This window comes from Anser anser (genome assembly GCF_964211835.1).
Source record: "Anser anser genome assembly, chromosome: 2".
Taxonomy (NCBI): domain Eukaryota; kingdom Metazoa; phylum Chordata; class Aves; order Anseriformes; family Anatidae; genus Anser; species Anser anser.
This window is the reverse complement of record NC_139721.1, coordinates 45,992,407-46,018,057: the sequence shown is the minus strand read 5'-3', so window position 1 is coordinate 46,018,057 and position 25,651 is coordinate 45,992,407. Positions and strand designations below refer to the sequence as shown.

The 25,651-nt window shown below is 38.2% G+C and overlaps 1 protein-coding gene across 5 annotated transcripts in view; it reads right to left on the bottom strand.

Moving 5' to 3' along the window:
* Positions 1–19,051, bottom strand: part of TRAPPC8 (trafficking protein particle complex subunit 8) — a 50,099-nt gene extending 31,048 nt beyond the window's left edge. For 2 of the 5 annotated variants that reach the window (XM_083826602.1, XM_083826603.1), the window contains exons 1-10: positions 18,617–19,039; positions 13,655–13,849; positions 10,760–10,843; positions 7,883–7,972; positions 6,468–6,642; positions 5,913–6,066; positions 4,708–4,795; positions 3,329–3,576; positions 1,714–1,829; positions 747–897 (exon numbers count right to left, since the gene is read on the bottom strand). In XM_083826602.1, the coding sequence (XP_083682728.1) occupies positions 747–897; positions 1,714–1,829; positions 3,329–3,576; positions 4,708–4,795; positions 5,913–6,066; positions 6,468–6,642; positions 7,883–7,972; positions 10,760–10,843; positions 13,655–13,849; positions 18,617–19,001 (1,686 nt within the window). In that variant the 5' untranslated portion in view covers positions 19,002–19,039. Of the gene's footprint in view, positions 1–746; positions 898–1,713; positions 1,830–3,328; positions 3,577–4,707; positions 4,796–5,912; positions 6,067–6,467; positions 6,643–7,882; positions 7,973–10,759; positions 10,844–13,654; positions 13,850–18,616 lie in introns of all 5 variants that reach the window. The other 3 variants (XM_083826606.1, XM_083826605.1, XM_083826604.1) reach the window with 3 other exon arrangements.
* Between the last annotated feature and the right edge of the window lie 6,600 nt (positions 19,052–25,651).

Sequence of the window (25,651 nt, the reverse complement as noted above, 5' to 3'; positions counted from 1 at the left end):
TTAAGGAATTAAGGTATCTTTTGAGATTAGCAAAATGCAGTGCAGCTGTCATACTGCAAAAAAAAAATACACATCTATTTAAAGGCTTTAATTCAAGAGGGAACTGTGTACAAAAACACTTCCATAGGTCTACAAAGCAAAGTTTCAAACTTGAGTTAGACTAAAGTCTACGAATCAGCTCCTCAACGTTGTTAAAAATTGTTTGTCTTCCCCAGTGCTCTTACTCATCTTATTGAGAATTACTTCAGTCCCACATCTCCATTCTTAAGAATTAATGATTGAGAATGTTATTACTGATGAACTACACTGTGAAGATATACCCAAAGTACACCCCTCAAAAATCTTAATAAAAAATTGTACAGCACCATATTTATAGTGATACATTTGCCAGGAAGTCAAGACTAATTATTAAAGGATATACTATAGAGTTATTTCCGACCCACTTAAGTTATTAGACAAGTTTAAAGATCCATTTTGCTAGAGGTTACACTATAAGTATGCTCCTTTCTGTATTTTACATTTTAAGAATTAAGTCTCCAATTTTTATTCACGCTTTTATTCCCTTCATAAAACAACAGCCAACAGCTTTGAGAATACTTTAGGACTTGCTGAAGATATGCAGCAAGTTTGGCAAGACCATTATAAATTTGGATGTGGAAGGAAGAGATCGTGTTTTGTTACTTCCAGACATATATCAGAAATTACAGCAAAAAGGTCATAGAATATTTAGACTGTGAAGTACTAACCAGTGCTCCAGCTGCATACAACATTGCCTGATCATTTAAGAAATCTTTCTTTGCTGTATGGTAACAACTATATGCAAGTTCATAGTGTTGCACCAAAAAGCACAAGTCTGCCATTTTCCGGATTTGAAGTTCTGGTGCTTCTGGTGGATACCTATAAATACAAACACTTCAATTTAAAGCCATAATTTCAATATATAGAGCAAGACATACTTTATTCTCATCTTAATTTCTATTCAGATAGAAGAAATAAAAACTGCATTACTTTCAACGTTACCAAAAAACAACTTACTAAGAAAAGTGAAGCTGCCTCCTTTCTGCCATGGGAAACTTGGTTTCGCAGCCTACCTTCTGATTAACAAGATTCACTATCCCACTAATATTCAAAGAAAGCATTCCTCTGAATGAAACACTGAAACAAGTATGCAGCTATCACTGAAGCTGCTCACTATGATTAACTGCTAGAGCTAAAGAAACCTGTAGGAGAAGGAAAAATAAGACTTTACAGACTGTTCACCTAGCTGTAGTTATTTATCCCCACTTCTCTTCAACAAAGAAAAATCTTAGAAAAAACTATGCCTTACACCAAAATACAAAGCAATTTTATGTCCTCTGTTAGTAACTTTTGGTCAGTCAAGTATATACAAATCTTTAGTGCAAATTCAATGTGTTTTCACCTACATTTGTTTGTAAGACTTTGTAGGAAGCAAGCCATACTTACAAATTCAAAATAGAAAGTTGAAATGAAGAACAGTTTGATTATGAGCCTTAAGACAATTAAGACAAACCACACAGATATAAAGCTGTAAACAAGGCAGAGTACTTCATGTGATTGCTCCACTAATCTAAGTCTTACAGTACTGCTGATTCAATCCACTTTGAGGAATACCATTAATAAACATGGGCTTCCCCTCCTAAGAAAGAGGTACATTTTTATTTTCATTCAAAGGTAATGACTGAAATAACTTACAGCAAACCAGAAGTATTCTTCAGTTCATTTATACTTTTCTCTGGAACTTTACTGCCACTAAACCATTTTTTAGTAGCAGAAAACAATGATCGACTCAAGCCTTTCCTGGATATTAACTGCAAGAAAACAACAAATTAGAATACTAGACTGCAAAGGATATAAATAAGTTACACCCAACTACAAATCCAAGCTCCATTAATACTTCCCAAATTCTATTTTTTTCCAAGAAAACAGAGGGAAGAAAAAAGTGAAAAGAACACGTCATTGGAGTGAATCACTGATTGACAGACATCGTAATCCACATTTAATGAACCTCAGCTGTCTAGAACTGTTTACTGCTGCTCTAAAACTTCAGATATCTCAATCCAGAAAAAAAAAAATCTGATGCATTTGCTTGAATGCAGAGTACCTACTTTCTGGTATATTTCAAGAGAGAGCATTCTCCCCATCACCATGGGGAGCATCACCACATTGTAACACTGTTCTGCAGCGTCAAGTGTGCTAGTTATACATGCAAGCAAGGTTACACAGTGTTGTTCTTTCAGAGAAGTCCCACAAATGACGAATTTTCCACAGGGAATTACCATTCCTCCAGATCTAAGAAAAGCTACACCTCTTTTTAAAGGCAATTAAAAAACATAACTTTTTCTTTTACATACATTAGGAATATATTACTAACATTCCTAGCCATAAGGCTACACTTTTTATTTAACCATAAAACTTTCCCAATGTAAACACAGCATTTATTAAATTCCAGAAGTCCAATCAGGGAGATTGTGATCCTCACAGCATACTGTATTACTCTCAACAACCTTTTACTAAAAACTATAGCCTAATTGGACAATTCAGTCAAAAGACAGTTCAGATAACAAGCTGATATTTGGGTCCAGGTCAACTGCTAAATCCAGTAATTTGATTACACTTAAGTAATTCGACCCATCTCTTCAGCTCTTTAAGATACATAGAAGTGAAATACTTTTAAGAGAAAAGATCTTACTGTGACAGAAAAAACTTTAAGGCATGCCCATGCCTTGAAATAGGCACGAAATTAAATAGCATACTTCCAAAGAATCCTTTTGAGACAAATATTTGGCTGCAAAAACTGCTGATATCAGAACAGAATTACATGATTTAGGATGTCCATGCATTTCTTTCATTGCCAAGAAGTAGCAATTGAAGCGTCCAGCTTTTTTGGAGACATATTGACAAAGATACATTTCTTAGCTTTAGTGGTGCATTCAAGTATTGAGAAAGAAAGTACATTTTGTTCTCCGTGCTAGAATTCTAGAATTGTCCAGTACAAGCATAACAAAGATTTTAGGAGCAAAGGGTTATCTCTGATAACAGTTCAGACAGGCTTTCACCAACAAGCCACCTTTGTACTGAAGTTTTGTTGACACAGGTGTTGGGTTTTGGTGTGTTTTTTTTTTTTTTTTTTTTTTAAGGACAAATGGAGCCAAAAGGATAACTGTTTCTCTTAAATTTGCTTACAGCTTTCAGTAAGATTATTGAATCACTAGATGCACAAGGAAGTACTAATTTCAGAACAGACTGTTGGATAACTGGATTTATACCACAATTGTTTTTGACTAAGAGTACGTAAAAGTGAACTGACCTGATCGTTGAGTTGCCTTATTGTCTTCTCTATATGTGGCAAAAGTCCCCTAAATGTAAATTCCTGTATGAACTGCCTAATTCGATCATGATCTGTGAGTGTTAAACAAGCACCATGAGGCATTCCGGAGTTCAGTTTCTTTGACTCCTGCAGTGATGTAGTAGCCTTCAAGTAATCAGTGCTATCCAAACTGCCGCTGGGATGATCCAGTTGTAACGGATGAGTCTTGAAGTTGTTTGACAGGCCATCTATTAAGAGATTGAAACACCAAAATCCTTGTATGAAGTTACTGAAGTATTTATGGTTTTAAATGTCATTTTTATTAACCTTAATGTTTTCCTTATTTATAACTCTGTTAAGCAGAGTTACTCAACCATTCTGCACTACAGATCAGAATCAGCAGAGAACTACGTGAATATTATGTCACTCCTGAAATTAAGAAAGCTCAGGAAGTCTCAGGAAACGCAACATGCTTCAGAAAGTATGTTTTCAGTTCTAGTCTAGAGTGCAAAGAATTCCCAAATATGCTGATTAGTATCAACAGCACAGAAGGAAAACAATGAAACAGTATATTTCAAGTCAAATATTCACGAAAAGATGGACACGCATCAATTGCTACAGTGGATACCATGGATCAAATTATTCTTTTCTATTTCTAAGGTTAAAAACTCTAGTTTTCTGTGCCTTTCTGAGCAATCATGGTGATAAAGAACTTCCTCTGAAGTCCCCTTACTTCAATAAGAAGGGTGACTGCTTTTGCATCTAGCTAGCCAAACTAGATCAAGACACCTACTCACTCAGATTTTAATAGTGCTCAAATTTATAATCTCCTTCCAATATATCAGTTTGCTTTATCTGGGCCTTGCTAGCACTAAGCAAAGCTGAGCTGTGAAAGCAAATTATTAATTGTCAGAGTTCAGAGACAATATGCTTAGTCTTCAAAAAAGCCTAATACATCAATACCCATCTCATTAAAGATACACTCCCCAGTTAACATCAGTCTATTAAATCAACATCATGTTTTCATTTGTTGACATACAGTTACTACCTTTGAGCATCGAGGAAATTATAAGTAATAATCTCCTAAGAAAACACAAAGTTTATAATTACAAACTTTTTTCCAATCTCAGTTTGTGGGCTACCTTACATTTATCCTATATCTTGATTAAGTTTGTAGATTTATGGAACTTTACCTCAATGTATTAAAATTAATTTTCAAAATATTCATGAAGTTTTAAACCAATATAGTTAACACTTAACATAGCAGTATATATAATCGCATGACAGAACCTGCCCAGCACTCAAAGAATTACTACCACAGACAAGGCAGCTCTATAAAAGTTATCACATCAAAAGTTTGATGGAAGTTATATAAATACCTTTAATTTCATTATCTAAGCCATCTGATATCAAGTGATCAGTACTCTTGTTTGAAATGACAGCATAAGAACAATCTTCATAGCAATCCTACCGGAAGGGAAAGGAAGTTAGGACTTTAAGAATAACAGAATACACACAAAAGCCAGTCAACAGTAATTGTTAACTTTATAGCAGTTAACTAGATTAAGAAAGTGCATTCAATTAATGTTCGTATATATTCACTGAAACATTTTTTAAGCCTTTAAGGTCCCAACCTATTGTAAAGATGAAAGTTATAATCACCAACAGATGAAGCAAGCTTCTTCTGGTTTGCTCAAAAAATAGCTTCACTGTCAACTAAAGCAAGCAGCTCCAGCAGCTAATTGGAACTCTTACAGAGCAATGTCTATAGCAGTAAAAATATGCTCCCTAAAGCAACTCCTGAACAAACTCAAAAAAGCAACATACAATGTGGAACAGTTGACATGGAAAAAAAAAATAAAGATTAACTAGTTTATGGTGGAACATTACTCACTGCTCCTCTTAACAGTTTACAGAATACGATTAGCTTTGGTTTTCCAGTGCCAGCTAGGTTTGGTAAAAAAAACTGATTCCACAGACATCTCTTAATCAGATACCGTTAGAATTGCAGTACAGTCAAAAAATAAATTCAAAAAGGCACATTTTTTTGGTCTTGAAGTCAAAAATAGACGTTTATGGCAAACAGAACCCAGAACTCTGAACATACACTATCATTTGTTGTCTTAGCAGATGACAGGCTATACTTGACTGCAAGAAGTTACCACAAAAAAACAGCTGTATTTTTTATGGAACTACATGAACCTGTAAATTGAAACATTCTGGAAATGATGAAAATGAAGGTAAAAGGTTACTACAAATAAGACTTCTGCTTTATGCATTGCAGGCAATCTCAGGAGTCCCTTATTTCCACGTTCCTTTCAGTCTAGCACTTCTGTGCTTCTACGAGTCACTAAGCAGCATAGATGACAGCTCTCTGAAAAAGGACTCACCTAATGTCCTCACAAATGAGTCAGGTTAAAAAAAAAAAGCTAAATCTTACATAACTGCCTTAGTCTCTTCTACCTATTAGCTTATTCTGTAAAACCATATACATAAAACTAGGAAAATTTTAACGCAACTAAAATGAGCATTAATATGCACCTTAGGTGGTTGTTTTATTTATTTTTTTTAAACGCCACAATACCTGGTTTTGGATAGTGTTTTTCTGAAGGTACTGACTCCAAGGATCTGGTATCTGTTCATCCGTTCCTCTGTTAGACACCCGTGAATTTATTTTCAGCAAATAGCAACCCTGAGTTCCATACCTCTGCTTCATCTCTTCATAAATGGTGTCAGCTCTGAAAAAAATACAGCAACATCTATTCATTTTGATATTAAACCAATTCTAAGTGTCTACCCCAACAATTTATTCTAGACTATTATATGTAAGGTTTAAGAAGCATAAAACACCAGTTAATTTTTTTTTCAAGAGTTAAACCAACTATCTCTGAGAATTTACTCAGTAAGCTAGCAAAGAAAGCTTCTACTTCAAGAACCTGGGACTGATTCTTTTTATATTCTTTTTATTTTATGTGAACACAATAATTAGACCTAAAAATACTATTTAATGAAGTCTGCCTTGATAATTGCATACTGGTTAATAGATTCTGTTGTATGCCTAATCTCAACAGCAATTTATAGATGCAAGCATTGCAGTCAAAACGTTTATCTGTAAATTCACTGAAAGCAGAAGACCCACCTTTGCTCTTCTCCCGTGCTTACATCGTGCAGTAACACGTAGTATTTGAGCGTGTTTGGTATAAACCATTTTGGATACATATATTCACTACTGTGCTGAATTCTATGTTGCTCTTGAGACAGCTTCAGAAATTGCTCCACAGGCTCCGGTTCACTAGAAGAAACTACAAGCATACCTAAATTCACGTTAAGGACATTTACCAAAAGAGCCCAGGAACAGCTACTCATGATAAAATAGGCAGCATATAAACACTGCATTCATTCTGTTCTAAACCTATAAAATACACTGCCATAAAAGCAAGTGCAACTAGAACTTCGCCTAAGTCTCAATAAAAAACACTATTTAAACAGTCAACTAACTGTTAACATCTGTAACTAAAATGAAACAGGAACTAGCTCTAGTTCTGAAACTAAATCCAAGTTTAACCTGACATATAACAGCTAATAGTTCATCATATTTCAAATCCAGGTCCCATGTGAAACTTTTCTGTAGAAATATAACTGAAGTTCACTTCAATGCTCACTTTGCAATGTTCAAAGAGTTGGGACTTTCTTTTTTGGGCATCACCTGAGCAACAATAACAGCCAGTATTCATAAACACAGCAACACCTACTAAGTAAAAAACGGACGTGTTCTAACTTTTACTTCGATGCAACTCCATTATCATTAATAAGGAACAACCTGCTCTGCCACACGTATTCACCAAATTAAAGGCATTAAATCAGAGAGGCCAGAAAGCAAACTGTACTTTACATTACTGCAAAGGCCAGATTCAATATTTTGCCAAATTAATTCTGTACAAGATTCTGTCAAAACTTGTACAGAGGTATACCATGCTGAAATTGTTAATTAGTTAAGAGTTAGAAACAACGTATTATGAAACCTTCAGCATTATCTTTATTGTTCAGCTTAACACCAGCTACACCATGAAACAACGTATATTTTTATTTTTCCTGCAGGCAAACAAGTCAGGATTAAGTCACAGCAACAAAAACACTGAAAGCGTTTAGGCATTTTTCCAGACTACTTTTTGTCCAATACAGCTAAAAGTCCACTGTTTTTTCAACACACCCTTCCCAGCCTCCCCCATCCATCTGCTAGAAAAGCTATAAAAGGCTGCAGGTGCATCCCATGCACACAAGCCTCTGTTGTGCTTGAGGACTTAAAGAGTTATAGCAGAAGCTCGCTCATCTTAAAGTGTTACAGGTATTAGCTCAGAGTTCAAAGTGTGGCTTTTACTACAGAGAAAACCTGGACCCCTTACAAAATTAGTCTGTATAGACATATTGAAAAGGGTACATTTCAAAGCACTGTGGCAAGAAGTTGTTCCAAAGTTTCAAAGTCTCCTGCATTACATTTCTGCAGCCATCTGTAACAGTCTCCACCAAAAGATGTCTGTAATGCTCAAAGGATACATGCAACATAGTGGTTTAAGAACTCATGATCTGATGCAGGCATGGACTGAAGAAAGCACTCTCTGTAAGACTCAAACCAAGGGGTAGTAGCTGAAACACAAAATAAGACCAAATTTAATTATTTAGCCAAATTAGCATTTAGTCATTTATAGAAAGGAAATACAAAATACTACACCTAAAAGTAAAACTTGCAAACTCTGACAAGGTTTGCATGGGAGGGAAAGGAAGAAGAAAACAGTGTAAAATGAAAACATCAAAAATATACACAAGTAGGAGAAACACTTTGAATTAAATCCTGTGAAACTGAATAGCATCTTAAGCACTAACTTCTTCAGCATTTCAGGCTCACACATTCAGTCCTTGTTAAAGAACCTTACCACCCCTCTTAAACCACAGAGGCTTGGGAAAGAAAAAAAAAATCAAGTTCTTCTAATGATCATTGTATTTGCCTTGGCTGGGAATATAACAATTGACTGAGAAGAAAAAATTAATTTTTGACTATGCAAAGGAACTAAGGATTACCAAAACCCTATCCTGCCAGCTTTTTCGCAAGGCGTTGTAATTTGGCTTGACAGTAGTCCCCTTCCTCCTCTCTGCTAAAATAAATACAAACAGCAACAGTTCCTTGTTAGCTGGTCAAGCAGAGATCCAAAAAGCTGAAAGCTCAGATCTAAGTTGTGCCATCAATGCCTTATAATGTTAACCTGTCACGTTCAAATGGTCTTTTACCACAGGGACTTAAGTTTAAGAGCGTCAAGTCAAAGAAAGCCAAGCATGCCTGGGATATACAAAGAACGTGTGAACTTAATCTTGTCTCTTTCCACAACAACAATCTAGCCATGAAACAATCGTTCTCCTTTCAAGCCTGTTTTATGCCATCTCAATTCTGCAACTCCTTCACCTAAATTGAAAAAAAAAGACCAGAGAAAAGTAAGTCCATTTTTAATAACCAGGCTTCACACTGAGCAGTAAGAACCCTGAGTAAACTCACCTGCAACTAGAAAACAGTAACTGGTACAGAAAATGCATTAAGTTCTGAAGGTATTTGTTTTCCACATACAGCCCCAAGTACATTCCTTGATTTAATTCACATCAGTAGTTCTAAAGCTTTGTTCTCCTCCCCCTGCCACCTCCCAAACACTTGATTTCTTAGCCAACTTCAACAAACTGAGTTTAATTTGTACATTGGAATTCTCTTGTAGTGCATTAAGTTAATGCTTTTTGTTTAATCTTACATTGTCTGGCCATCTTATATCAGCTTCATCCACACAAGGGTCAGATACACTACACATCTGAACTCAGTCTAGTAGTCAGTACATCTAACTTTTTATAAAGATCAATAGGAGGCAAATTGCTAGCTTTTGACTACAGTCTTTCTAACCAACTGCTCTTTGAACACTCATTTATGGTGTGAAAAATCATTTGGCTTTACTAAGACTAACGTATATATATTCCAGCTATTTAAATAAGGGAAAACAGATTGTTATTAAAAACAAACCATGAGAAAGTGATTAATACATATTTTTCACACACATAAAGCCTCGTAGTAAATCAGATTCAAATTCTACAATGTTAAACTATTAGTGTAAAAACACTAAGTACATTTTAGTTTCAAGCTCTATTCAGTTTTCTATTTCTGTTGAACCCAAGCAAATAAGTTTAAGTCTGACAGATCCACAAACAGGAATGCATTACATCTATTTTTCACCCTCTCACTCAGTCTAGTAGGAACCTTGGAAGTGGCTATAAAGGCAACTGAGTTTCCTCAACACAGCCACGACAAACTTTACAGTCCTAAAATGTTTGAGTGAATACTGTTAGTAATTCACACTTGATATTTAAATAAACATGCACAGCATTCAAAACAAAAACAGTGCCTGAGAAAAATTTCAAATGTAACATATATAAGTTTCATATATAACACAAATTTCAGCAGTGCATAGCAACACTGTCATTTAGGAACACAGACCTGTATGCTCCACATTTTTCCAATACGTGCTTATAGGATACTAAACGAGAAGAACTGAAGTTTAAGTAACTTGCTACCATGTTCAGAAATTGGTACTTTCTGTTTATACATAACAGCTTAAGAATAAAGAGTCCACTTCATTAGGTTTCATATTTTTTACTTAGCTCACTAAGCAAGATGAATTCCACAAATAAGTATGCTAGCACCTTCAGAAAGGAAAGTATTTAGAAGCACCTGAATGGACACTACTAAAGGATAGCTACTATTAACTGAAGGCATAAGCTTTGCTGACGTTTAAAACTAAAGAACATCAAAATTTGGCTACTTTACAGTGAATCTCTATGTTGTGCTCTACAAACTGAGAGGTCAATAGCCAATACATTTCAGTAGAAACAGATCTTAAAGACATGCTAAAAAGTGTTTTGTTTTTAAGTCATACACCAGAAAAAGTATCAACATAGCAGAAGCACGTGCTCTAGTACAGTTAACTCTTCAGTTTCAATTTAAGGAGTGCCACTATCCCGTGAGAAGGAAATTCTAGGGAGAAGCAGGAAAATATTTCCATTTGGAATACAGAACAGTGATAGCAGGCATTCCCATAGGATCAAACAAGACAGTGCTTTCACAGCATCAGATCATTCCCCTGCCCCAGCTAGGCACTTACTGGACTCTAAGGAAAAGACCAAACAATTTATGTTAACAGCAGTAGAAATGCGACCAAAAGAAAAATTAAACAACCACCACCATTTTTTTTTATTATTTTAGGGGAAAAAATGGAGGAACACACATCTACACCAAGAAAGGTGCTAAACAGTTGTAGCAGATGGTAAGGAAAGGTGGATGGAGCATATGGAAAAAGGAATAAAGGGCAATTTGGCAAGTTGGCACCAACCACAAAAAAAAAATACCTGAATAAAACGTGGATGTGTTCAGTTCCATCAGTGTCTCTTTCCAATTACTGTACCAAGGAACACTAGCCTTAACTGAGCGATCTGATAGAAAAAACACGTTATTATTACTCTAATAAGGGTCAGGTGCAAACACACTATAGGCTTTTACGCTCTGGTAGCATGAAGTAGAAAATCTATACCATGCATGCCCATCAGGGACTAAAGGCATATGACTCCAGATAACCTCAGTCATGAACATTTCAGGTTCCTCCACATTTCACAAGGCACTTTAATAGGATCCAGTATATATTTCTGGTTCCACCCAAATTCTAGGCCTGAATAACAGAAGTCTATGAAGCTGTAGAGATTAGAATTATAATATAGATATATTTCTATTTTTCTACTTGGAGTAAGCCCCTAATTCGTGAGTTTTCTCAGCCTGTAGTAATGAACTACAGCTGAACTGAAGAGGTTCACTGCTAAAAGTGATTGCCCCAACGTTATCCTTTATATCTGTCATATTCCTATTGCTGTACACCAGAGTTAGCATCATGCCCTAAACAGTCACAGAAGTGATCCAGCTGAACGATATTTGGAAGAAAAATACAAGTCCTTTAGTAGGACCATTTCCGCCCCCCCCAATACACACTAGTACATTGGAGAGGTACGCGGGGCTGAAGGCAAGCGCCCTTCCAGTAGTCAACCAGGTCCATCAGTACAAGAAGATTATGGAATTATGAACGCAACTATTAACAAGTGCAACAAAGAACAACTGTAACCAATTAGAACAGTTCACTACAGCAGTCCCAAAACTTTTCTGAAAAACTGCAGTATCATGACCCCAGTGCAGCTAATACCCATAACATGGTTTTCTTAAGCCATCTCTTTATATATTCCGCCTGAATATATTGCATCATTAAAGATCAAGGAAATATGTTTCAATATTGCTACCCTAGAATAATAATTTACCAAAAAAGCAGCAAATTTAAAGAGATCAGTGTATTTCACGTTTCCAAGCAAAAACATAAACACACACGTGCATTTTATGGCCAGGAATGAATGCTTCCATCATTTTTTAATAAAATCCTTTAACAATGTAGAAAAAGACTTTTAGGATATATTTAAAGTTTTTCTAAGAAGACGACTCTACCTGACAAGATAGAGACTTCCATACATCCTCCCACAGCGCAATGGGATTCAAATTTCATCATCAAGGACACTGTGCTAGTGTTTCGTGCTAAAGCCTTAAGAAGGTGTACCACAGAACTAGGAAATCATTACATGCTTCTGTCCGTGTGCACGATATTAAATAGATTACACTCCCTCCTCTCTCAACCAAGCATACAGCCAGTTTGAACAGAAATAAGAACCTAACCATTGAGACAGAATACAATAATGCGTGAGAGTTATCGCATCTGAAGCTTCAGAAGCAAATAAGGAAAACAAAAGGAGAGCTATTTGCTTCCAAAACTACAAAATAACCATAAAAACACAGAATAGTTTGGGTCAGAAGGGACCTTAAAGATCCCCTAGTTCCAATCCCCCTGCCATGGGCAGGAACACCTCCCACTAAACCAGGATGCCCAAAGCCCCATCCAACCTGGACTTGAACACTACACCAAGACATCCACAGCTTGTCTGGCTTGATAAAGTCACTATTACCAATTCTCTCCCTCCCGCCACTTCTGTAATATTTCTAACAGCCTCAGTTTAGAACATTCTTCATTAGATGACCTCAAGAAAGTAGAATGACTTTAATCCCTAGAATTCAAACAGACTTTCCAACCGAAAAAAAGTTTTCATATTAAAACGCCAAGCAAATAAACCAGTTTCTTAGATGAGAATGGGCACAGAAACTGAAAGAGGCTACAGTCTGCAGAAGAAACTCAAAAATCAGAATTTCCAGGGTCAAGTCTTTTCCTTTACTATTAATATTTCGCATCAAGTTGAGGATGCGGCTTGCAAGCTAGAAATCGAAGATGTAGAATTACACATTTTTCAACATCAACATTAAAAAAACCATTATGACAACATCAGCTACTAATCCTCATGAATTTTTCATATAAAGTATATGGAAACCCTTTCTTTTCCTGTAACAGACCCAAATTCCCTACTGCACGCCAAACTACGTAAAATAAATTACTCATGTTTAAATAGGGCAATGCATACATGGTTTGAATTAAGTATGTACTCAAAGGCTTTAATAGATTAGGGTCTTAATTGGGAGGAGTTTAATCTTCTCAGCTCTCAAGATCAGTTCTCAATTAGCATTATTCACAATGTCTTTCCCCTAGAGATTGGAAAGAAGTCATTGTTAGAAGGTTCTAGTTGTTGTGACAGTGAAATATGAAGCACTGAGTTTCACAGCAAAAAAAATTCGGCAGAGACTTGCATGCTGTTCCTCAAAATCTTCTTATCTTTCAAGTGTTTATATAGTGACTTTATGAACTCTATGCATTAAGCAATAAGAGACGAACAGAAGAAGACAGGAGGACTAACTTTAAAGTAAACTCATACATTAGTACCAACAGTGTTTGTATTTATCCAGCCAAGGGTAACAGGTTAGCATCTCAATTTTGACAAAAGGAAAACCTCTAGTCTGGTAAGGTAATCATAAAACCAAAGAAAGAATATTTTCAATTTTAAAATATTATGATGCTTTAACAGAATTTCACAAGAACCACAACACTGGGAAACAAATTTAACTTATGAGCTATTAATTGCATTCAATTAGTTTTGTTTTTTATAAAATGCTAGAAGAATATTTGCTAATTTAAGCTTCAGTACAACAATGACTCAAAATCGATCAACCCTCAGAGCAACCTTAATATATGCCACAAACTTGATATCGAGGTTAGGAACCTTACAGTAAATTCCAGCTTAAATTACAGAAAAATACAATATAATACATACCACTGATGTTGAGATCATAATCTCCAGCTGTGATCACGTTAGCTACCAGTCCTTCAGCAGGCTGACTGACGGACACCACTTCATTCAAAAGCTTCCGAATGGCACTGGGCTGAGGTGGGTGAGTAATAATGTTGTTGACAGCAATCTTCAGATTTTTAATTATATGAAGCTGATTATTGGGATCTCTCATGTGAACTAAAAAACAAAAAAAAGAGGCTTTGGTGAAATAGTCACCATAACTATTATTTCTCCAGACTTCCTTCGTTATAGCTTACTTACTTCATTAAACCTCTCCATCAATTTTATAATTCAGTCCATAATATTTGAGTATCAAAAAAGTGAGAAGGGGGAAGAGTCAGGGATAAAGGAGAAATTATTTCAAGTTCAACATTAAGCTCACCTAGGTAGACCGATGAAAATATAAGCAGGATCTTAGTTTAGAAAGACATCTACTCCAAATAGGAACTACCCACAAGATCTGTAGCCTACACTGCTGCACACCCTCTTCCTTGAGAAATATACTCAACTTCCACTGAAAGCCTATAGGAGCTCCACATGGAAAGCACATTACCTCTCACATTCCTAAGAGTCTGACAGAAAAATCTAACACGCAATAATAGCATTTAGGAAACTCGCCAGGGACAGCATAGCATTAGTTCATCCTAATGAACATACCCTTTCTTTTGTAATATTAAAAGTGTGATCACCTTAACTTGAAGGAACGGTTTTAGAATGCAGCTGTTCTCCAAAAGACACCACACAACTGATTTAACAGAACATTACTGAAAGTTACATTTCTCATGTGATAAACTATTTTTAGCTGATTAACCAAAAAAGTCAATGTTAGTAACACCTGCATGTCTGATTTACTTTTAAATCCTTAGGAACAGAAAAAAAAAAAGTCTTATGACCACAAAATATTGATTTCAGAATTATGCAGAAGTATACCTGGATTACTGCAGGCAGCCTCAAAAACAAAATCCTGACAATGCGGTTTATACCATATGGACATCATGTTTATGACAGAACTACAAATAGCTGACAAGTGTTTAAGTTGGCACAAAGGTTGCTTATTTAGAGAAAGTAGACACCAATACATACAATACTCAAAAAAAAGCAGCAGATGCAATATTAAGATGAGCCTTTAAAATAGTGATACCAACCTTATGTTATTAGCACACAGTGGTTTATACTGTCTGACTTGTGATATTTATCCCCCAAAATGATTTCCCTCTCTACCAACTCCTCCAAGAAAGCCATCAAAAAGAAAACACTGAGAAAAACAGTCCCAAGACCACAGCCTAAGAGCTTGGGTGGGGAAAGAAGGGAGGGACTTGTCAGGGGGACAGGGTAGGAGGTTCAGCAGACTTCTCAGCCTCCTGAAAAGCAAGAAGTTATTCATCATAAGTAAATAAATAGAAGGGTGGTGTTTTTTACACAGATAAGTATAAAAATTAAAGGTCTAGTTCTTTGATTCTTTTCCTAAAAGTTATTGGGCTACAATCTCTTTTGTATCTTACAGATAATTTTACCAGAAGCAATAATTTGAGCTTCATATGACTCGTAAAGACAGAGCTCCAGTTGTAGAACTGTAGGGTTCCTCCCCCCCATCTCATCAGATGGGATGAATTTTCAACCCTTAAATTACTAACCCTACAGCCACATGATTACTGAAAAGATCAAATGCAAGAGGAAGTAGCAGGGAGAAACAACTAAGACAATGATTTGTTTTCCCAGTGCAGCTATAACAAAACTCATCCTCGTTGTCTCTCCTAAAATATAATAGCCATCATAATAAAAACATGCACGTTTCCATCCAGGATGTAGATGACATTTTTGGCATACATGCAATCCTAAGGACTGACACAAAGGACATATTTGGAACCACAAAACTTCGGCCTTAATCCCTAGTAAAAAAAAAAAATAGTCTTATACCATTATTTATTTCCTTCAAAATTCCATAGTATTATTTCAGAAAGTATTTTTCCCAAAGCAGAAGTAATGTGTACCAGAACATCTTCCCAGTAAGAAGCTGAGCATATTCAAACTCTAACTAAAACTTATGAACAGAGAATTCCTAACATCAAACTAAACTCAAATACATGAAGCGTAATAAAAGCTACCTAAAATTGACACTTGCCAGTTGAAGTATACACACATTCTCCCACCAAGACAGAACTAGTTCAGGTGGTATTTAAGGTATCTCAATCAAATAGGATGCTACGTTAAAGAAAACATATATATTGTTTAGGTAGGTTAAATTAGCCAGCAACTGTTAGTAACAAAACTTCGTACTTAAAAAGGACCGTCGCTTTTCTTTTCATAAAGAAAAAAGTTTGGGGGCTTTGTTTTTGTTTTCCTCTAAATTCAAAACTAAACTAGGACAGTAAAGTTGTCTTCATTCCTCCTTCAATAACAGGAAGTGACTTAATTATCAAAGTCAAAATTCTAAAAACTACACTGGAGAACTCTGAACATAGGGTCAGGACTTCCTCACATCACAACTTGTTAGACTGCAAAGGTATTTTTGGCTACACCAACATTAGCAAGTCATTCACAGGCAGAAGTCGATCAGTAGATTAGCACTGATTAGTACATAGTGCAGAGGCCCCCTTCACCTACATCACGTTTGTGGGGTTCTGTTTGAAGTCAGATGCCATCTCATCTCCAGTTTTCTTCTCCATTAAGAAAACTGGTGTTAAGACTAAAGAATCATGAACAGTAAGACACACGGTTTTGGAGAAAGGTGTACGTAGACATTCTGCTGTACAACGATCCGATCATTAATAACGCCTCTCTCCCTCTTAATTGGGCATAAAAGCAACCACAGAAAAAAATCTAATGCCAAGTCTGGCCAAACCTATTATTGCACAACAAATACACAGTTTCCAGAGTCTGGTGCATGGGATAGTTAGCAGTGCCACTATGCTGCGACTGTCAATGCAACACTGTTTGTGCAGACTGCCACAAGCAGGTTTCCCTGTCATAGAGCTCCTGGTATTCCAGGGAAACTGTTCACTACTACACACACTTTACAATAACTTCATTGCACTTAACCTGTGATCTGCCTCAAGAAAATGCCTAGTACCACTTTGCTTCCCCTCACGCACACTGGCTTTCATTGCAAGAAGCTACTCACGGCGTGCAGCAATGCATTTTCCATGAATCTAGCAGAGGAAGTCACGCTTGGAGTGAAGAACTGCAGTCACGCTCACAGTGTGCTGAATCAGAACACACCGAGCAGGGTAGCCACAAACCCACCGTGCCAAGCTTCAGCTTCTCAGTTCTCCAAGCCTGGGTCAGGCTTTGAAAAGGGCATGTCAGTTAGGCAACCTGGAAAGACCAGCAAGGATGCCCCTTCTCAGGAATTCCTCATGACAGCCACAGGTGTGAAACTAGGAAATGAAATCTGTATCGTGGGGATTTGGATGCAGTTCACAAGCATGCTTATTTATACAGTTACACTACAGAACTTACAGAAGACCAATCACTGAAACATCAAAAGTCATGATGAGATCATTAAGTGGCAGAGCTTTTCTACTCAAGTTTTCAGAAGAATACCAAAATCCAGTCAGTATCAGTCTCACAGGTAACAAAATCAAAGTCCTTGGGTGTACTGATGGACGCAGTCTAAATGTTAGCTATAACCAACTCCTTTATAGAGTAAAACTTTCAGAACGGGATGAAGGACTAGCTTGATTTATAAACATTGATACACTATGGCAAAGAGTTCTGCATTTACACAAGAAACAGGGAGAAAGATTCAGGTTTGACAGCTCCTTAATTGTTACAATAGTCAGAACACAAAATGTTACTATTAAGGAACAAAAACACTCAGTATTCTTCATCAGAATTGGTGCTTCATTTTGAACAGCCTGCCTGGTTAGTTTTCTAGATGCACTGCCTCTTGCCAAAGAACCTAAAATGATGTTTAAGTAATTTCAGCAGCTTCAGAACTCCAAGGATTGAAACTTCTGCATTTATTATTTTTATCTGTTCTGCAGTCTCACATGATTTGCGAGAGTTACTAGACACGGAAAAATAGTTATAGAGAAGTTACTGCTAAACGCATTTTTATACGTTTTCAAGGCTTGCCACAAATTAAGGTAGATTTTCACACACACTAGCTTTCAAGTTGTCGCCACTCACTTAACAATGCAGAATATTTAGCTCAAGCGACAGTACACGTTTCAGTTTCTTACACTGCTTTCTCAACACAAGACTGAAGTCTCTCTTGAGCCAAGTGTCTGCCAGAAACCAAATCTGCCAAATGCCACTGCATCGCTATGCTAATAAGCAGTTCTGAAGGTCTGTTCTGATACGCAGTGAATTGAAAAGCGCAGCTTAAAGTTATCACATGGAACATTTTAAGGATTACAGTAAAAGAGCCCGATCATTTTTCCAGTGGTCAATTCCCAATTTTACTGTTTTCCACGGTTATTTTTTATCTATGCTAAGTAATCAGTTCAGTCCTCCCCCTTGTTGGGGCAGGTCTTGCTCACAGAAACACTGCCAAAAAAGAGATGTACATCCAAGAGAAGGGCGGGTGAAAGAAGGCAGACTTCTGTGATGTTAGCTGTCATTTCAGCTGTAAGACTTTCACTATCTAGATAGCTTACTAAGAGCCCTACCCCAAGAGAAACTACAGCAGGAGCTCCAGATACAAGCACCAGGCAAACAGGGCAGCTTAAAAGAAACCAGCCTGGGAGAGCTGGCTTTACAGACACCCTTCCCTTCGACCTTCTGCTTCGTGGTGCTTCGGGGAGAAGCCCAACTTCTCAAACGCCACGGAGCAGAAGGGAACAACCGCAGGCAGCCGGGGCAAACCCGTGCCTCGGCGCCGACCCCGGGGAAGGGGAAAGGGAAGGGGAAGAAAAAGGGGCAGAGGCCGGGGTCCTCGCCTCCCCCCGGCCTGCAGGGAGCGGCCCCGCCTTCCCCGCCCCCCCCCCCGGCGGTACCGACCTTCGGAGGTGAGGCGGCAGAACGGCTTGAGCAGCTCGGCGAAGCCCAGGTTGTTCCTGCGGGCCAGGCGCTCCGCCTCCTCGCTGCACAGCGCGGCCACCAAGGGCACGAACGAGTCCTGGAGGAACTCCTGCACCGACTGCACGCACTGGGCCATCGCCGCCGACGACGACGACGGCGGAGAGACCGAGCCCCGCCACCTTCCTCCCCGGTGCCCCGCTCCTCCTCGTCCTCGTCCTCCCCCTCCCGCTCCTCGTTGTCGCTGTCGTTGTCGCTGTCGGCCCGCCGGGCACTCAGCAGCGGGCGCCCCGCGCCGCCGCCATGTCGCGCCTCCGCCGAGCCCCTCGGGTAGCGCCCGCTCCCGGCGGCCCCCGCGCCCGCTCATGTGATTGGCCCGGAGGGGCGGCGCCGGGGCGGGGTAAGGAAGGGAGGAAGCGGGGAGTGCTGCGCATGCGCGGGTGTCCGCACACCTCCCCCCCCCCCCCCCGCCGTCCGTGGTTGTTGGTTCGCTCCGGGGGGGCGGGGCGCGGGGAGCCGGCACCAACCGTCACCGCCAACCGTCGGCCGCGGCCGGGTGATGCTGGCGGCCTGACTGGCGCCTCCCCCCACCTTAATAAATAAATAAACAAACACGCCCCTCACGCAAAATAAATGCATAAATAAATTAAAAGGACCCGTCCCTCACGCAAAATAAATAATTAAATAAATAAATAAATAAAACCAGATTGGTTAAGGTTTAAAGAATTGTTTGGGGTTTCGCTAGCGGACCTCTCGTTGCTCAGTTGAACGCGTGAAGTGAAAATCAGGCGTTTTGCCCATGGTGGTATACAAAGTTCTGCCGCTTTCGGCAGGAATGGCTATCAACTGTGACAGGGGAGGGTCAGGCTGGGTGTTAGGGAAAGGTTCTGCACCCAGTGGCTGGGCACTGGGACAGGCTCCCCAGGGACATGGTCACGGCACTGAGCCTGACAGAGTTCAAAAAGTGTTTGGACAAGGTCTGATTTTTGGGTGGTCCTGTGTGGAGCCAGGAGTTGGACTTGATAATCCTTGCAGGTCTCTTCCAACTCAGGATATTCCATAATTCTGTGATTTTGCATTTGTAACCTGCATAAGGAAATGGCATGGAAGGCAGTCAACAGTGTTGAGCAGTGATAATTAAGAATGAGTAATTGTAATAGGAGGGTTAGGTTTTAACATGCCGTCAGGGACTTGTCAAGATCACAGAAAAAGCCCTGTGGTGCTTGGAAAGCAATGCTGAGCAGACTATAATAGATTACGATTTCAGCATTAAGGTTTGGAAATCACTAGCCGGTTTCTGTGCACTTGACAGGCCTGTCAAGAGGTAGAAAGTTGCTATGAAGTGAGGCAGGTAGGTACAGGAGAGAGAGACAGTCCTGATGGAAGATTTATAGCACAAGATTAAGATTGCTCCTTCCTGATCGCAAACGTCAGAGAGATCTTGTATTACTTAGGTTCAATGGGAGATTGCACGTTGTGTTTTCATATGCATGATTTACAAAGTCATAAGAAGCCAAGCCTCATTAAAGTGTAAGATCCTTTAAAAAAATAAAAAGAGGATGAGGTTATTTCTGTAGTTGATACTACAGAATGAATGCATCCTGATTGAAAACCAAATAAAACTTGGAAAAAGAATATCTAACTCTATTCCCTAACAGATTCAGTAATTTGGAAATTTGTGTTAACTCATCTATCTACACCAGTCGGGTCAGCTACTTCCTCTGTGAATGAAAAACTAGTTTTTAATTCAATGATTCAATGTAGGCAGTAAAAAATGAAAATATATATATATAATAGGCCAGATTACTCACTGTTTTCCAGGTTTGAATCCTGGGAATGTTACCCAAAAGCTACTCAATATTGCAGAAAAAATATTTTGGCTTTGACAGATACTAGAACATGTCGAAGGCCAACATTCTCCAAATATTTATGGCTTGTCCACATCTGCAAATTCCACAGTGATATTCAAAAGTAATGTTTCCAGAGATAAAATATGATCTCCAGACGGACACTTTGAAACACCGGTGCTTTTCCCCCATTCCACTTAATCTGTTACTGCAGAACAGTACATGGATTACATCTGGTAGATTGAAGTGGATCAGAAGAAGTCCCAATCCTGATCACAAATGATTTAACACTAAAAGCTATTTTAAAATTTTGGACACCTTAATGTCTTTCTAGCAAAGACTCAACATTCATTTATTTGTTGCTCTTTAGTGGAGTGTGTGACTATCAGTGATCTTTGGTAGCCATTACACCGTGAGAAATCAACATTAATTTTTGTTTTGTTTACAGTGAGCAAAGTTTCTAAGTGCTTTTTATTGTTACTAGAACACCCGTACATCCTGAACCTAGATTTATGTGCTCAAAAATTATTCTTTGTCTATAAAAACTTTGTGTACACGTTTTCTTTTTGCCCAGCATTAGGAATACTAGTCCTAAGATTTTCTCCCTTTTGTGATAGTTCTCTTCCAGTACAACATTGTCCAAAGGACTGATTCTGTCATACTGGTTTGATATAGCTCTTCAGTCTCATGGTCTGTGTGATAGTAAGACAAGCTTGTGTTTTCCCATGGCTTAGAACCTTTGATTCAGCCTCTGACTTGTCTGCTCTGCTACCAAGGGATAAACAACCCCATCCTCAACGGACACAGTAGCTCAGGGTGTTGTATCCCAGATCTGGTGCTAAAAATAGTCTAGTCAAAGGGGATTCAAATAACATTATCTTTATTTACAAGGCAGAAGGTACATTAGAAAGAATATAATATATCATCTCTAATTATGTGTGTCATTCCAAAGCCTGGCAATAACAAAATAATCACTGAGACAGAAAAAAAATGTCCACTGTTTCAACTGAAAAACAAACAAACAAACAAACAAAAAAAGTAAAAATAAATTTGGACCTAGAAGTGCATAGCCTCTACTCTTCTGTGCTGCTTTGCTGCTGACGGGAGTGTGTTTTGACTTCCTCAGGCTAGAAGCCTTCTGAACTTGGAATTTCTTTGATTCCTTTGTTCGGATGACATAGCCAGAGATTAGGAGCTTTTTGCTGCACTGAGTTGCTGCTGAGGAAGATTTTTTAAAAGGTTTAAAAGGTTTTTTTGTTGTTGTTTGTTTGGTTTGGGATTGGGTTTGGTGTTGTTTTTTGTTTGTTTGTTGCCTGTAAATAAAATGATACTTGTGTTATCCTGTAGATTTAACATAGAGAGCAAAGACTACAGAATTGCAAATGCTGCGATCTGAAGTTGAGTCCAATGCTCTCATTTACCATTTTTCAAATAAGGAACAGGTCTATGTCCCTACAAGTTAGCTACAGGTTAAACTATTGCATGTTTACATCATGGGCTCCCAACTCCCTGCAAACTTAAAGGCCAAATTTGAGTTTTTGCCCAGTTCAGACTTCTGCAGAGTTATAGAAGTGGTATTTCACACGTTTTATTTCTTCTTTTTTTTTTTTTTTTCAATTCAGAAGGAAGATTTTACACAGTAAGAACAGTGCCACAGCCTCAAGTATGTACCAGCCCCATAGTGTCTGTAACATTGCTCCCAGCTTGCACTCAGGCAACCTTCTGACGTGCAGATGTGCAGGCTGAAGATGGTCAGATCTGCAGTTGCAGTGGTTAATCAAAAAGGTTTACCCTGCCTTGCCTGAGGGAGAGTTATAAAGAAGAGCAGGTGATGGTAAACAGCCAATCTCCAGTGCTTCTGAATCAATTGGGCACTCCCCTGCCCCATCTCAGGGATCACAACACCTTTGCTGGGCCCATATGGGATGGGAACATGTGATAATGCAATTCTCCTTCCAGGCATGATGATACCAGATCTTTCTGTGAACAACTCCCATCACCTAGAGAGATAAAGGAAGAGCTGGTAGCACTTGATAGTCCTGATCTGGGGTTGGATTTCCAAGGTAATAGCTCTCTAGAACCTCCCTTTTGTTCCCAGGGGAAGACATCTACCACTCCCTGCCTCAGCCAGGATTAACATCAAACTCTGTGGTATTGCCCCAAACAGAGATTTTAGGTTAAGAGCCCCTTTTTGTTAACAGATGTAAGTCTAAAAAAGACTACATAAGGATTAATGTAACTTTTTTTTATAAACATAAGGTTTGCACATTACCAAAGGAGAGGCAGATTAAAAGAAGACAGGAAGGAAAGCGAGCAGGTCCAAATCCAGCACTGAGGACTGTGGCTCCACTCACCACAACAGAGGGACAGGTATAATGCTCCTTGCTTTGCTCTTACAAGCTAGTGAAGAGGATGCTCTCCCCAGACACACACGCTCTTCACACTCTTTCCTTCTCTTTGAAGGAAAGCTCTCAGAGCTTCCTTTGAAGGAATGCTCTTAGACACTTTTATCTTTAGTCAGTCCCTCTTGCTATAAGATTCTTTGAATTGTAATTGAATAATGTTCCAGATTTTGAAGGGCCCTTAGCCAGGGGAATTCCTGGGGATATAGCTCCTATTTGATGAAACTGAGAGTTACTGATGTTAACAAGGATGAACTAAAGAATAGATTCTTAATGTTTAGGTGCTATTTGAACTAATTTCCACAAATCATTTCCCTTTTTGCACTCTAAGTGTCCCTGTGGCACTTGGTCATGTGCAAAAGCCCTACATTTAATATGGCCCCATATCAACATGTATACTGGTGAATATGGGTAGTACACAGCATGGAAATGGAGGTGGTGAGAGGCAAGTAGGTATGTGCCATGTGGGCATGAGGCAAGTGGTGGTTGTGCCTCTTATCTTATGCCTAAGATAAACTCACATCAAAATCTTCTAAAATTAAAGGGAAAAAAATCATTTTCCATGGAAACAAACAGTATTTTTTGTGTAACATAAAGATCTCGTTTGTGTATTACACTATATAGCAAAATACTAAATAACCTGACCAGAAAATTTTAGTGTAGTTTGCAGGAAAATTACAGTAAACTAGACCCTAGCATGCCAAATGTGAAAAATGATACACTTAAACATACTTCATATAAGTCATTAGAAGGCAATTTCGCAAGCAAGTCCCCATCAGGCAACTGGGATGGGAGCTGAGGCTCACACAGCTGAGGGTTTGCTCCCTGCAAAAGCTGGGGCTGAGGCCAGCACCCCAGCACCTGCAGTTCTTGCATGCACACACAAAGGCCCACGAACTGTCATGCAAAATCATGTCTTCACATCAAAGAGTCTATAGATTAAAGGATGAGACAAGATGGGAGATGGATATAAGACATGGACACAGATGATGCAAGTATAGAGGTGAGACAGGGAGGAAGCAGTAAAGTTTGTTGTTTTATTGTTTGGTTGGTTGGTTGGTTGGCTTGGTTTTGTATATGTTTTTGTTTGTTTGTTTGGTGCTTCAAGACGAAGTAGAAGTACAACCTTTAGCCAGTCTGCAGCAATCACCGTCATTAAGCCAGCTGCCCACTGTGTGAGAGGTAACAGCTTTATGGATGCGTCTTCGTGAGGGTGGATTTTAAAAACGATACTCCAGCCTCACTTTCGCTTCAGGAAGGAGGCAACATGCGTGTACTCAGTCCTGGATTTGTGCCAGCTCCACAGGACAAAAATTAAGTTTGACACACTGTGTCAAACAGCAGAAGGGCAGAATTTAGAAGCAGTAATTTCCCTGAGTTATACTGTAGCTTTTAATGTAGTCAGTTTTGACTGTGATTTAAGACTAGATACTGTATTTCTAGCAAACGAACTGTTGCTACTCAAGTCCACAGAAAAGCTGATTTTTTTCTGTTACTTGCGCAAGCTATGTTGTTAAAAGATTTGAGATGCTGGGTTTATAAATGTTTGCCATTTAGTTAAATTTTAATATTTTGAATAAAATATTTTAATATTTTGAGTCTGCTTAATGCAGAGGAGCTTGCAAAGATATCTTAATAGTAAATTTTCTCAGCCATTCTCTGACAAGAGAATGGAGTCACATTTTTGTCAAACTATTTTTTTATTCAAATAGATTTTATAATTTTGCTTTTTTCTATATTTGAGTAATTACTTCTGCAGACATAAGGAGAAAATGAGAATAATCCAAACAGTAGATTGTCACTTAGCAGTCAACATTTTTCTGGATAACAGAGAGTATTTTTCCTAGGTATTTAGTTACATAAATAAAGTGCTACATAGTGCAAAATCATACAATAATAATAAATGCCTTGGGACATTAATAGCAGAGTTTTCTATTGTTTGCCAGATGTTGCTCCTGGGGATAAACAATTTGAGATTTCCTCTCTTTTGTACAATTAGAATCGCCTGTCTTTCCAGAAACAGATTTCTTTTCACCATGTTACAAAAAAAGGAGTATAAATAAAATAGACCAAACAAACCAAAAGGGCTAAATAAACTTTCCCTTATCATAAAAAAAAAAAAAAAAAATGCAGTCTTTGAAGTTGTGGTGCAGATTTTGACTTTAAAACATATTTTAATACACTGTAAATAGTCACAGAAAGGTCATTTGAAGATTACAAGAATTTAATAGTCATAACAGTCAGGTAGATGCAATTCATCTATCACACCACAGGAGGACTGAGGAGAAAGAAATACAAAATAAAAAAACTGCCCTTATTGTACACACAAATGCATGACAAATAATATTTTCAAATCAACATTTTGGTATTCAGGTTCTAATTAACAGTATTTCAAGAAAGTACCCTGCTTAGACTCTGTGACTGTAAAATGTCACTGCTGGGAAAAAGAATTGAAGAGCAGGAGAACAGGGAAAGAGAAATACTTGGGAGAAGTTTTTCATACTGAGGGCACGATGCAAAATTATATTGGAAAGATTCCTTAAGGTTCCATGTTCCTTTTATTTTCTGTGTCTGGAGAGTTCAGGGAAAGATAGAAACAGTCCAAATAGCATGTAAAACATTTGATTTTTACCCAGTTTAATAATTTTTTCAACCCTAGTTCCTGCTGAACAACATCAACAATAAAAATAACTACAGGGTGTTTCTGTTTATCTTAGGAGCCACCATGTGGATATCTACTTAAGGAGTAGATTCACAAAGTAATTCAA